At 39.7% G+C, this 12,156-nt stretch overlaps 1 protein-coding gene across 1 annotated transcript in view; it reads left to right on the top strand.

Moving 5' to 3' along the window:
* Window positions 1–12,156, top strand: part of LOC310952863 (ephrin type-A receptor 6-like) — a gene marked incomplete at both ends in the record, with an annotated part of 191,537 nt that overhangs the window by 146,466 nt on the left and 32,915 nt on the right. The window contains 2 exons of the mRNA XM_083921660.1: window positions 7,289–7,413; window positions 8,379–8,541. Coding sequence (XP_083777786.1) covers window positions 7,289–7,413; window positions 8,379–8,541 — 288 coding nt within the window. The remainder of the gene's footprint in view (window positions 1–7,288; window positions 7,414–8,378; window positions 8,542–12,156) is intronic.

The raw sequence follows: 12,156 nt of genomic DNA, 5'->3' as shown, positions 1-12,156 counted from the left end.
AGCCACCATCTGGATGGGGTAAATGAGTCTTAGGAGCTTTTCTCCACTGTCATACTAAAGACAGCCACCACAGCAGGGAGATTGCAGGTTTATCGAGGGAGAACAAGAAACTGTCCCAGTTAAGATCCAGTTGACAGCTATTTGGTGTCATAGGGGTCACATCAATTTTCCTGTCTGAGACTGCAGGCAGCAACAATATACCTCTAAAAGAAGCCTATATCACCACAGTTGGGCGAGATTGCTGTAGACAATTGGCCAGCAAATTGCAGCCCTTTGTATGGAGATTGTAGAGAAGGAGATGGGCAAAGGAATCTGTAGCTACCATAGGTAAACAGGTGAATGGATTCAGAAGCAGGCATATGTACCATACACAAGTTCTATGCGATGAACAGTATCATCTTCAAAGTCTGAATCCAAAGCTCCCAAACATTTTTCAAAGAAAGCTTGTGCAAGCGTAAAAGAAATATCTGGGCAAAGCGGATTATAACACTGTTTGGGAAATGGATAGTCACCAATATAAAAGCTACTATTAACAAAGGCTGTGTCCAACAGCGGATGTTTCATTACACTGTCGGTGGGGGATAATAAACGTAAAGATTTCTCAAGAGCAATTCCTGAAGGGGACACTAAAGATGCCGCCAAAAAGACTATCACACACATATAACTTTGAGGTGTTTTAGGGAGTGCAGTTATATTTCTGTTACACTCAAGGAACACAAGTATCCCATCCTGAGAGACAGGGTGTAGGATTCTCTAACAATTAAGCCGCATCTGTTGGCTCTCCTGGCTCCACAATGGTGGAACAAGCTCCCCACTGACATCAGGACAGGAGAAGCCCTTCACATTTCCCGTCGCACACTGAAAGCTCAACTGGCCAGAATGCCCCTTGGACCATGAAAATAAATAGACTAAAATAAAAACTTCTTTCTCAAATGCAGCACTTTTGCCTAACAAACAGGCACATACTGCAGGGAGATCCGATTCTAGGGTGTTAACCACAGAGGTCAGTGCTAATGAGGCAACAACTCCAATTAAACTGTGCTTGATCATCTTAAGCAGATCATTCACTTATTTATACTCTATAATTAGACTTAGACCCAACAGTTTATTTGATTGTCAGGTCTCTGTGGTGAGGTCTGCGTGTTTATGCATAGAGTTCAAGGCAGAGAGCAGATGACCCACATCGCAATGGGAATGACCTCCAGCATTAATGAAGGGTAACGACGATAGTCCTCAAAGCCGACCGCATGTCACTTTAGTTTTGTCTCGCAGTTTGTAAAAGCAGCACACACAAAACCACACGCACACACATACAAACACACACACACACAAACACACACACACACACACACAGACAGCCAGACATTAAGACACACACACATTACAGATTCTACAAACATGACATTGCTCCAACTGATTACTTTAGGGTCCCGGTGGTAACGTTGGAGACAACTTCAATTCATTTATTCCCTTAGTTCCCTGAAACAACTATGAAGTGCTTCTAAAGCATGCCAAGTACGCACCGATGTCAGGCGCCGCTTGGAATCAAGTCGCATGGTATTGAATTGAACTAATTTGAATCAAATCAAAATTATGTATGAATATTTGCACAGCAAGTGTGTGTGCGTGTGCGTCTGCGTGCGTGTGTGTGTGTGTGTGTGTGTTAGTAAATAGTCCAGTAATTTCTTTTTTATTCTATCCACCCATGAAGATACATGCCAAAAGAACACTTTGAATCAGCCGCAAGACAAACACAACTGCTGTCTCTAGAAAAGAGACAGACATATCAATATGACAGTTGTAAACAACAGCACCTTTATTGTGTGCGTGTTTCTCTCACACACTATCTCTCTATCAGCAGTGAATCAGTGGAGTGTTAGGACATCGTTTAAGCTCTCGCTCAGCATCAATACTGGCTCTATTGATTTTTTTCAAACAGTTAATGGAAGCCTTTAGGGCAGGAAAGCTAATTAAAATCATATGCAGGTCAAGCTCATTTAAAGACTCCCCATTAGTTTATGTTTAGCTTAACCACGCTTGACTGGAAAATCCATCCATCGGGCATCGTAATTGACTGGTGTTTCTAATGGCTTTCCAATGCTCCTGAGTTCCTCTGGCAGATTTCATGCTGCAACTCTAATAACCCACATACAGAATCATTAAAAACAGTTGCTGCGTGTCCTGTATCCTCAAAAGATTATGTAGATGCCTGGAGACAGTGATGTGTTTCACACCCCAGCCTTTGGAAATATGCAACCACAATGCACACAGAGGCAGACACTGTAGTTTCTGATGTCTTTCAACTCAAATATCTGTCTCAAAAAGTTGTCCAAATGGAATTGAATGCAGCTCTGAAATTTGATGGGACCACATGATGTCTAGGCTTCGAGGTCATGAGTTTTCAGGGATTGTTTAGAAAAGGTTCCCAAACTTTTTCAGTTGGAGACCCAAAACATAAATTTAGTTACTCCCCAGGACACAAAGGTACACAACACATCATGAATTCATGTGATCGAGAGTCAAGGAATCACAACAGTCACACTCAACGGTTTCTCAGCCAGAGAGTTTGAACACATTTTTCACTTCAAGGTTCATGAGAAGAGAGAAAAGGAGAGCACATAGCATCGAGCTGAACAAACCAGAGTATCAAAAAAGAACACACTTCTTCTATTTCACTAAGGAAAGCAAATTCACATATCAAAGCATTTGAGACTGGTTTACACAATATATAGTACCCACTCATGTACAGAGTTTCCAGTGCAATAACGTAGTTCTTTTTGCAGTCAGTTCAGGTTCAGGGCTTCTCCTCCCCAAACTCTATTTATAGTTTTGCATTTTGGCTGACGCCATATTGTTTTTTTTGTAGCTAGAAACAACCAAATTTTGGAAGAGAAGGTGGAGCTGGGGACGAGCTAAATAGCTAGCTAGCTAGGTTAGCATGGTGCATCCTCCAAACAATAAACAAGACATGTTTGGGAAACCAAAAAGTTAAAATTACTTTTCATGAACTGAAAACACACTGAAAAGGACAACGTTTAAAGATGAAAGCACGGACTCAGTTCAAAAAACATTTCGTGGCTATTTAAATGTACACATCGTTCATGGTAGTGGCTAGTCAATCACAAGGTAGCCACACCCTAAAGCATACCTTGCTTCTAAGTCAATTTACTCTAAATAGGACCATAATTAGAAAATGAGCACCCTGCTGTTCTGAAGAAGACTGGAAACTACAGTCAGACTTCAATTTGTCCCCCCACATATGTTCAAGGCATTTTCACACTGGCTTCACTTTTCAGGCTCCTACATAGACTCATAATCAGATTATAGTTTTCTCCCATCCATTGTGTAAAATAACCCAGAATGGCTCTACATCACAAAAGATTAAATCCGCACTGTGAGCACAGGAAGAAGCATACGCGAGCTGAAAGACATTACTGCATTATTTTTCTTTAGGTTTGTGAAAATGGCTCAATTAGAGCAACTGTGGCTTTTGTATGATTGCTGTAGGAAGCCATTTCTGAGTGTTGTGTCATGATGAGTTCTCTCTTGACGTGCAAGCACAGCTGCCACATTTCTACATTACTGCCTGTTATTTCTACCAGACAGGCTGTGATCCTGCTTCTTCAACAAAGATATTGTCTCCACACACGTCGGCTGTCCTCTATTCGTGTGTGTGTGTGTGTGTGTGTGTGTGTGTGTGTGTGTGTGTGTGTGTGTGTGTGTGTGTGTATGTGTGTGTGTGTGTGTGTGTGTGTGTGTGTGTGTGTGTGGGTGTGTGGGTTTGTGTGCATTTGTTTCCTCTAAACTGTGTTCCCTTGTTTACTTGCACACCTCGTGAGTGTGCGCTGTGCAGTGCCTTGCGGTGGGAGGTTGATTTGAATCTGTAAGTCAGGGGGAGACTGTATTTAGGATTTGTTTATTGTTTCCTATCAGGGAGCTGTATGCTCACAGCAGATGCCAACCATCTTGCTGTGTCTTAGTTTAATGCCTCAACTGCATGACTCTCTCCGCAAACCACACTGCCCTGCCGCCACTGTTGTACCCAGCTGGCATAAGCAGCACAGCGCAGGAAGTCTTGCTTCAACAGAGTTGTTCATTAGACAGAGTTAGATCAGATAAAATCCCCCTGAGATAATATATTTCTTCCACCGAGGAGAGATGGAACAGAGAGTATAACGAGTAAGCTGTGAGTGAAATGGGCATATGAGAGGTTATATGTAATAATAACACCTAATAAGATGTCAACTGCGTTGGCTTGTTGTGTTGCTTGTGAAAAGACGTTTTATTTTCTACTCCAGCTGCCCAATACTCTCGTTTTAAGATAAAAACATACACATTCACTCACATACAGTAAACCCCAACATACACGTGTATGCACACACACACCACTGCCCTTTGAGCTTGCTGATTATATTAATATTATTAGCCGTTTTCACTCACGCATGATATTGTGTTATTTTTGTTAACATTTCAGACAGCCTTACATGGCTATTAAGTTGGTGGATATTAAAGAGAGGCCAAGCATTAAAATGTGTTTAATGTAAAAGAGCTGGATGCTGCACAACACTTGTATACCTAACCCCTCCAGCTTTTTTTCATACATTACCATGTTTTTATACAGTTAAAATTATCTATTGAACTAAGTTGTTGATTGTATGATGAAGTATATGTTTTAGTCATTTGTCACAGTTATCATGACTTTGCATGTGATTAATGTCCAACATATTTACAGATATCCCTCTTTTGCAAATAGAGCTAAGACTTTTTAGACACACATTTTCCATATTTAAACCAATACATTCACAATGATACTTAATATTATATTATATTAAAATTGTATTCCTATCATATTAGACCCACAGCCATAGACTGTATAAAACCTGATGTCACCGACATCGGTTTCTGAAGAGCCAAAATGAAGGCTCCCGGTGGCTCCATCCATTGCCACCTAATTTCCGGCTAATCCAAAAACAGGCAAAGACATGGAGCTGAGGTGGACTGAAGACTGGCTGTAAACATCTTTATTTTTCATGTTCATTTTCCAGCCCCCGGGGGTTTGCTGCTTACCCACAGCACCATTGAGGCAACGGAAATGCGTCTTTTGCACAGAATTTAAGCATTTCTGCTCTTCTTTTGCGAACATAATTTTAAAGTAATGTGTAAATCTCCATCTCTTCAATTCTCTTCCAACCAAGTTTGAACTCTTCTCCTTTTTTGAGTTCCTGTCCATAATATATCCTTTTAATTAATTTCACTCCCATTCTGAGTGAAGAGGGAAATTTGGAAATGTGCAGGGAAGGAAGGAGCTGAGGACAGAGTGTTAAAACCATGTATGAGGGTATGAAGAGATAAAGCCAACAGATCAGCAAATGGACAAAAAGAGGCAGGAGGTGAAGGAGAGAGGGGAGCAAGTAAGAGAGGGATGAAGGGAACAGAAGTGTTCACCTTCTATCAGATTTGAAGCAGTAGGCCTCTGGCTAACAAGCTCAAACCCCTACAGCCCACGGCTCTCATGTCATCCAGCTCCCAACCTCTAACCCCAGGATTCTCCTCCACAAGCCCCAAAACCTAAACCCCATCCCAGATCTCCCATGCGTACCCATTACCCATCATCAGCCGATGTGATAACCGTACACAGCTTCCCCAGGCACACCACTGTAGAATAAATGGATAAAAAAAGTAAAAAATATTTGCATCACTTTACTGTGAATACAAATGAGAAAAGCTCTGTAACATTAGATGTTATAATAGACGATAATGGCTCTCAGGGCAGTTACATCTGCTGACCTCTTTTGGGAGCTCAGAACAATTATTTACCCAGCAGAAATTCATAGAGCAAAGCTAATGCAATTGAGTCCAAGAAAGGAAAATGTAGCTTCCTCAACTTATTTTCGCTTAAAACAAGATGATCTTTCTCCAGGGACTTGAAAGGAGCCTATTTTTGAAATATAATAACTGAGTGTCAGCATGGATGTGGAGTAATTATTATAATTATTGCAGACAAGGTGGACAGGTGTTAGTCCACCTCCTGTTTTATGTGTATGCACACCCCCATGTTGTCAACCATTGGATTTCTTTTTTTGCTCAATGTATTCTCATCAATGGGTTCATATGATGGCTTACCTTATATGACGTTCTATTTAAAGTTGTGAAACACTGACTGGTTCATGACTGTGACGGTCGAGTTTCATTGTGTGCACTGTCTACAGCCTTGTTGTATACTGGCTGCACCATAGAAAAGCTCCCCACTCTGTAGTCAGTGCACATTCTTATCAAACTGACTGCTTGCTGAGGTCAACTGGTTCCCCCTAATTCAACAAGACTAAGCGTCTGCAGCCACACGAGCAGCTCTTACAAAAACACTGTTAGCATGGTGATATTTAGCAGATAATGTTGAACATGGCATCATTTTACTGTACCGTAGCTATTAGCATGCTAATCCTTTTTTAATTGTCACAGAATACACCTGTGGTTAAAGGGTATGTCATTAGTTTTACAGGTATTTGGTCCTTAACCAAAGTACTAGAAAGTAAAGGTAAATATGCTCGTTACTCAAAATGACTTAATGCATCACATTCTTCAATGTAATCCATCATCCATGGACAATGCCAGCGACCTGCAACATAAACAACACAGAGCACAAATGGTTTAAAGACCTCAAGTAAAATTAAATCAACAAAATCAGCCTTGTGCTTGTTTGACTCGACCATGCAGCCCTGTGTCTCCCTTCCCTCTCCAAAATAATGAGAATACACAGCCGCTGAACATGAACTTGTGGACACACTGCCCCACAACACTTCACTCCACTGTCCTATTACCAACCTTGCTGCACCTGGAAAAAAAACTCACTCGATGCTAATACATCATGGCTGCCAACCAGCGGTGGAGCTAACAAGAACAGGGATTTATTCATCATGTATCATAACTAACTTAAGTTGATCATAACATATCGGCTATGGAGTTAATCTTTAGAGGCTCTGCTTCAAAATGAGACCAAACATTTCTAATGAGGTAAGGCTTGTTTTTAACTTAGCTAAATACCTTTTTCTACTGAAGCAGTCATTGACCACATATGGCCCCTAGCGGCTGGTTAAGGGGAGTCAGGAGTCCACAAGAAAAATGTCTAGTATGCCATCTTTTGCTGTATAAATTAATATACCATATTTATTTTATTTACTTTATTCATCAGGGTACCCACCAAAGATTGTCTGATTCATTACATTTTTGTGACAAACACATTATAATAAAGACATTAAAAGTGAAACTGTTTATTTTGTATTCAAACCAGGTCCGTCTGTGGTTGGGACTCTGAAGAAGGACTGGGCCTCTCCAAACAGCATTGCTCTCTCCTGGCAGCAACCCGAACAAATGACTCTGCTCATCCTCGACTACGAGATCAAATATTATGAGAAGGTACAGTTAATTCTGCCTCTGTCCAGGTGTGGTCTAAAAGCGTGGAGATGTACATTTATGATCTTTGTTCAGGTCAGAGACTTATCTGAAGATTTTTATTTGGTCAGAGGTTAAGGATAATGCAAGTGTGTAAGATGGGATAAAGATTCTCCTTTCATCACATGCAGGAAGCTTGGCAAATCCTTATGTTTGGACCGAATAAAATAATTCGGTCTGACTTTTAGCAAAAATATATGAGGATTGAATATTTTTGAGCTTCAACACCTGGTAGATTTATTTTAAATATAGTGTACCATACGCTTATTAGGAGCATTTTAAGCCAGAAAGTTAAGAATTGCTTTAACACCCTGGCACAGCAATGTAGTCCACTCATTAAACTGTCACATGAAGAACTGTTGACCTGGCTGGGATTTGTTATGTTATCAATTATGTTGTCCAAATACAGGTGAGTAGTGTGTGAAAAGTAAAGCTCTTCAATAGAGCATCAGTGGACATTGTCTGTGCATCTAGAGAAGCCAAATGTTTAAATATATATGTAGAGGTCTCCAATTTAAAATCACCCTGTTCTGATTTATTATTGTACAGATATATTGAAGATAAATGGTTTAAATGTTGATTATTGTCCAAGCCATTCCTCCTAAGAGAAAAAATGGGATTTTCCTGCAGTTTAAGGGTCCAAAGGAACAAATAGAATCCATAGTTATATGATTTTAAGAATAATTACTTATTTTAGATTGAATAGACAACCAATTTATGCTTTCTCTGCACAGTTATGGGCACAACATTATTTTGAATATGATGTGTATGCAGTACGTCAATAATTGGTAGCTAAAGTTTGAAGGCAGACCTTGTCACTGGTGCTTTTAGCAGCAGCCAAAGCGAAAACGACACTAATTACACACATACTGTGAGTGTAAATTGAGCTAAATATGTCCGTCAGTCGTGAGATTGTTTCTCTCCCACAGGAACATGAGCAGTTGAGCTACTCGTCAACACGCACCAAGGCCCCGAGTGTGATAATCTCAGGTCTGAAACCAGCCACCTGGTACGTCTTCTGTGTTCGCACCCGCACGGCAGCCGGATACAGTTCCTTCACCCCTAAATATGAATACAAAACTACAGGTGACTGTAAGTACCCAAGACCATCTACAGTGCTTTTTAATGGGTTGGGATGAATCTGTCTTTATGTGGATGTGTGTATTTGTGCTTCCTTTCACAGCAAAATGACAAATATGGAAAATAGTCCAACTACCTCACCCCTGCAAAGAACTAGAATAAAATAAAGACTTTGGTCTGGGGTTAAGATCATGATCAGCACTTGGTCTATTTCAGGTTAAGGAGTAAAAAAAAAAAACAATCGTCTCACAGGTGACCAGTGCTAAATACAATTTTAAACGACCACCAAGACACATTGCGATCTGATTACAGGAATTAACATGAAAACACGTCATAAATGCAGGACATGCCAATGCTCTATAACTTAAATTAAATGTTTTGTAAATGTTTTCGTCCATCATTTTTCCCTAAAGAAGGAGATGTGTTGACAACGATATATATATATATATATATATATATATATATATATATATATATATACAGCTCAATTAACAACACTGCCAGCATGACTGCCATGAGTATGGATGTAATTATTGTGCACGGGGCTCTTTGACCTTCTAGCTGAACTGACATAAGCCACTTGTGTTCCAATCACCGAAACGCATTTTAAAGTGTTAAGTGTAAACATGGCCTTAATGTCCGGTTGGGTTGATGCTGGTGAAAAGGGCGAGCCATCCCTTATTAGTCTACATTGTATGAACAGACAACATCAGTAAGTATGAACACACAGTAGCACTTTCCAAATCACATTTATTGGCTGTATCAAAGCCAGTTAAAACCTTTGCTTTTGCATGAAAATAACACTTCAGGCTGAGATGCAGAAGCAGCAGCAGCAGGCTGCAAGCAGCAGTTCAGGGTCAGATGAAGTTCATGTCCTGTCGCCTGTAGCAGTGCTGAGGGCAGCCTGCACCAGGAGCACAACAGCAAATAAGTTAATAAATGAATTCCTGGAGAATGTACCCAGGAAAGAAGCATATACAGCAAAGAAATTAAATTGAATAGAAAGTTAATTTCCATTCAGATTAACGTAGCAGAATAGTCAGAGTTAAGTTTAACAACTTTTGCTTCAACCACAAACTCCCATCAACGCATTGGAACACACATTGCTATTGCCAGATGAGTGCCACTCTTTTTCTGTGACTGATGGGTTATGGGGGCATGGCAGCATTAGCAATGCACTTTCCTGACGAGTGCTCTCACCATGACAATGAAAAAAACAATCGCCATTTTGTTTTGTGCTAGTTAAATTACCACAGCAAATGGCCCAATGCCCTTTCTATCTATTCTATATACAGTCACAAAATCACAAACACTAATGTCCCAATCAACACTGCTGGTCCAATCGATATTATAATGTGTCTTTATTTCTGAATGTTTTGTTCTTACCACAACTTAATTTTACCACCATATGAAATCAACCCGCACTGTATATTTTATCACACTTAATTTGGGACCATAAAGAAGACACTTTGAACTAGCCTGGTCATGCAGTAAAAGTCTAGATTGAGTTTGTATACAAAAATATCAGCAGTATGGTGTTAAAGCAGTAAGAAGCTTTAACATCCAAATCTTGATATGTGGCTAGGAATATTGTTCAGGATTGCAATGATAATTTTTTAAAAAATGGTTACTGATTCAAAAATAGATGATGCTATGATTGGAAAGTGTTTGGCAATAATGTGAAATATTTGCGCTTACTATGGGTTAAAACATGGGGAAATATAATTTATAATAATGCACTTTAAAGAAATGTCTTCTCACTTTATGGTAATAGTAATTATTATTATTATTATTATTATTATCATTATTATTTTTTCCGATTTTGCTTAAAACATCTTACATTTGCTTGCTGCAGACATTATTTGTCCTTTTCAATATGAATTTCTATTTATTTTCGTAAACTTAGGTTTTTACTGAAGAGGTAGTTCAATGTTTTCCTATTAAAAATTAATATGAGAGTTTTTTTGTCACAAATTGTCACATGTAAAACCGGGGGAAGGTGTAGCATTCCCAAATAAATGGAAATAGACAGTATGTAATGATGAGTCAACCGATAAGGTTCAGGTTCAATGCAACATTTTAGCCATTAATGTTGTGATGTATTTATATATCACATGAATATATTTTGTTGATTTAATTACATATTTGTCACATATGTAGGAGATTAAGCCTACTTTTATTATGGCTAAAATATATTAGTCGCTGAATTAATTATGAATTAACTCGACTCGTTAAAATTTCGGATTTATTTTACCTCGAAGTAAGGGCACCACACCAAAATAAGACAGGATGTTTATTAAACTTTGGTGAAGGTTTGATACTTGTTAGTTATTTAAAGTAATTGATTATTTAAATTTTTATCAGTCTCGTCTTGAACGCGTTAATTCCTACCACAGCCTTTATCAGGGACCAACACTTTCTGCACAGAACGGAAGACTCTCATAACGACGTAAAGTTATAAACATTTATTTGACTACCTAACAAAGAGAATACAGGACAGTGCAACACTGAATAGAGAAGTGAAAAAGGGTTAAATGTGGATATAAAAGCTTAAGACTAGAGTGATTCAGGTCTATGGGGCTGGTTTATAATGTTACTGTCGGACTTTAAAACTGGTTCTAATTAGCCTGTCAAAAGGAACTCGGATCAGAATCTAACTGTCACCAACGTTTAACCAAGAGTTGCATTAAAAGGCCAACCTTACTTTGCCGTTGATATTACAGTCGCCCTGGCGTCTTACAGTACCGATGCAGGTTTGTAGGTCCGCGTCCCGGTGTTTGGCGGACCTTAGTTCTGGTTCTGTAGACTGGGTCAGCTGCGCGGTTGGATCGGCGGGTCTCGTCGGGTCCCGTCCCGACTCTTCAGGTGGCTGTGGCTCTGGAGGTTGTTTGTAGGTTGACAAAAATGTTCTGACTGGTTCTGAACTAGAGTTTGATGCAATTTGTCGACCGGACAAAAGGGAAAAGACGGCACGAGGGGTTTTACTATACTTAGGAAAAAATAAAAACGTGTCGTAGAAACTTATAAAGTTACTTAAAATAAACGAAAATACTTAAGTAAGAAAACAACATCTCTTGCTTACTTTGGGTTAACAAAGTTAGACAAAAGAACAAAGGGAACGAAGAGGGGAGAAGAGATAAGTGCAGGAGGTGAAGTAACAGAGGGGGTCAGAGGTGCAGGAGAAAGTTGAACGAAAAGGGGGGGTTACTATACTTAACCCTTTGGCTCTGAGCCAATCAACTGCTTTTCATGCCGGAATTCTAATAAGAAGCTGTGAAGGGCCTTGTTGAAGGGCTCCGCTGGTCACCGATGGGGAGTTCTGCCCGTCGTCGTTGAGGAGGCAAAAATGGTTATGGCACAGCTCATGGTTAAACGTTGGTGTTAATTTTATAAAGGTAAAAGGGAATAAGGAAAGATAGGGCATACCGTTAATAAACAAACCTGACTATCTCTAGACTGATTTCTTCGGTTATTCGCATATTTATAGAAGGCGGATGGGGGCTGGAAAAAAATAACCTCCTGTGGCTCATTGCTCCCTTCCTCCACAACACGGAGTCCGGCGGGAGGATGATTTGGGTTTGTCCCTCTGCCTCTAACTATCTTGGCTAACCCACTGGTACACTTGTT

The sequence above is a fragment of the Echiichthys vipera genome (assembly GCF_963691815.1).
Source record: "Echiichthys vipera genome assembly, chromosome: 10".
Classification (NCBI taxonomy): Eukaryota; Metazoa; Chordata; class Actinopteri; order Perciformes; family Trachinidae; genus Echiichthys; species Echiichthys vipera.
Note: the sequence above shows the minus strand (reverse complement) of the source record. Positions and strands in the feature narration are given on the sequence as shown.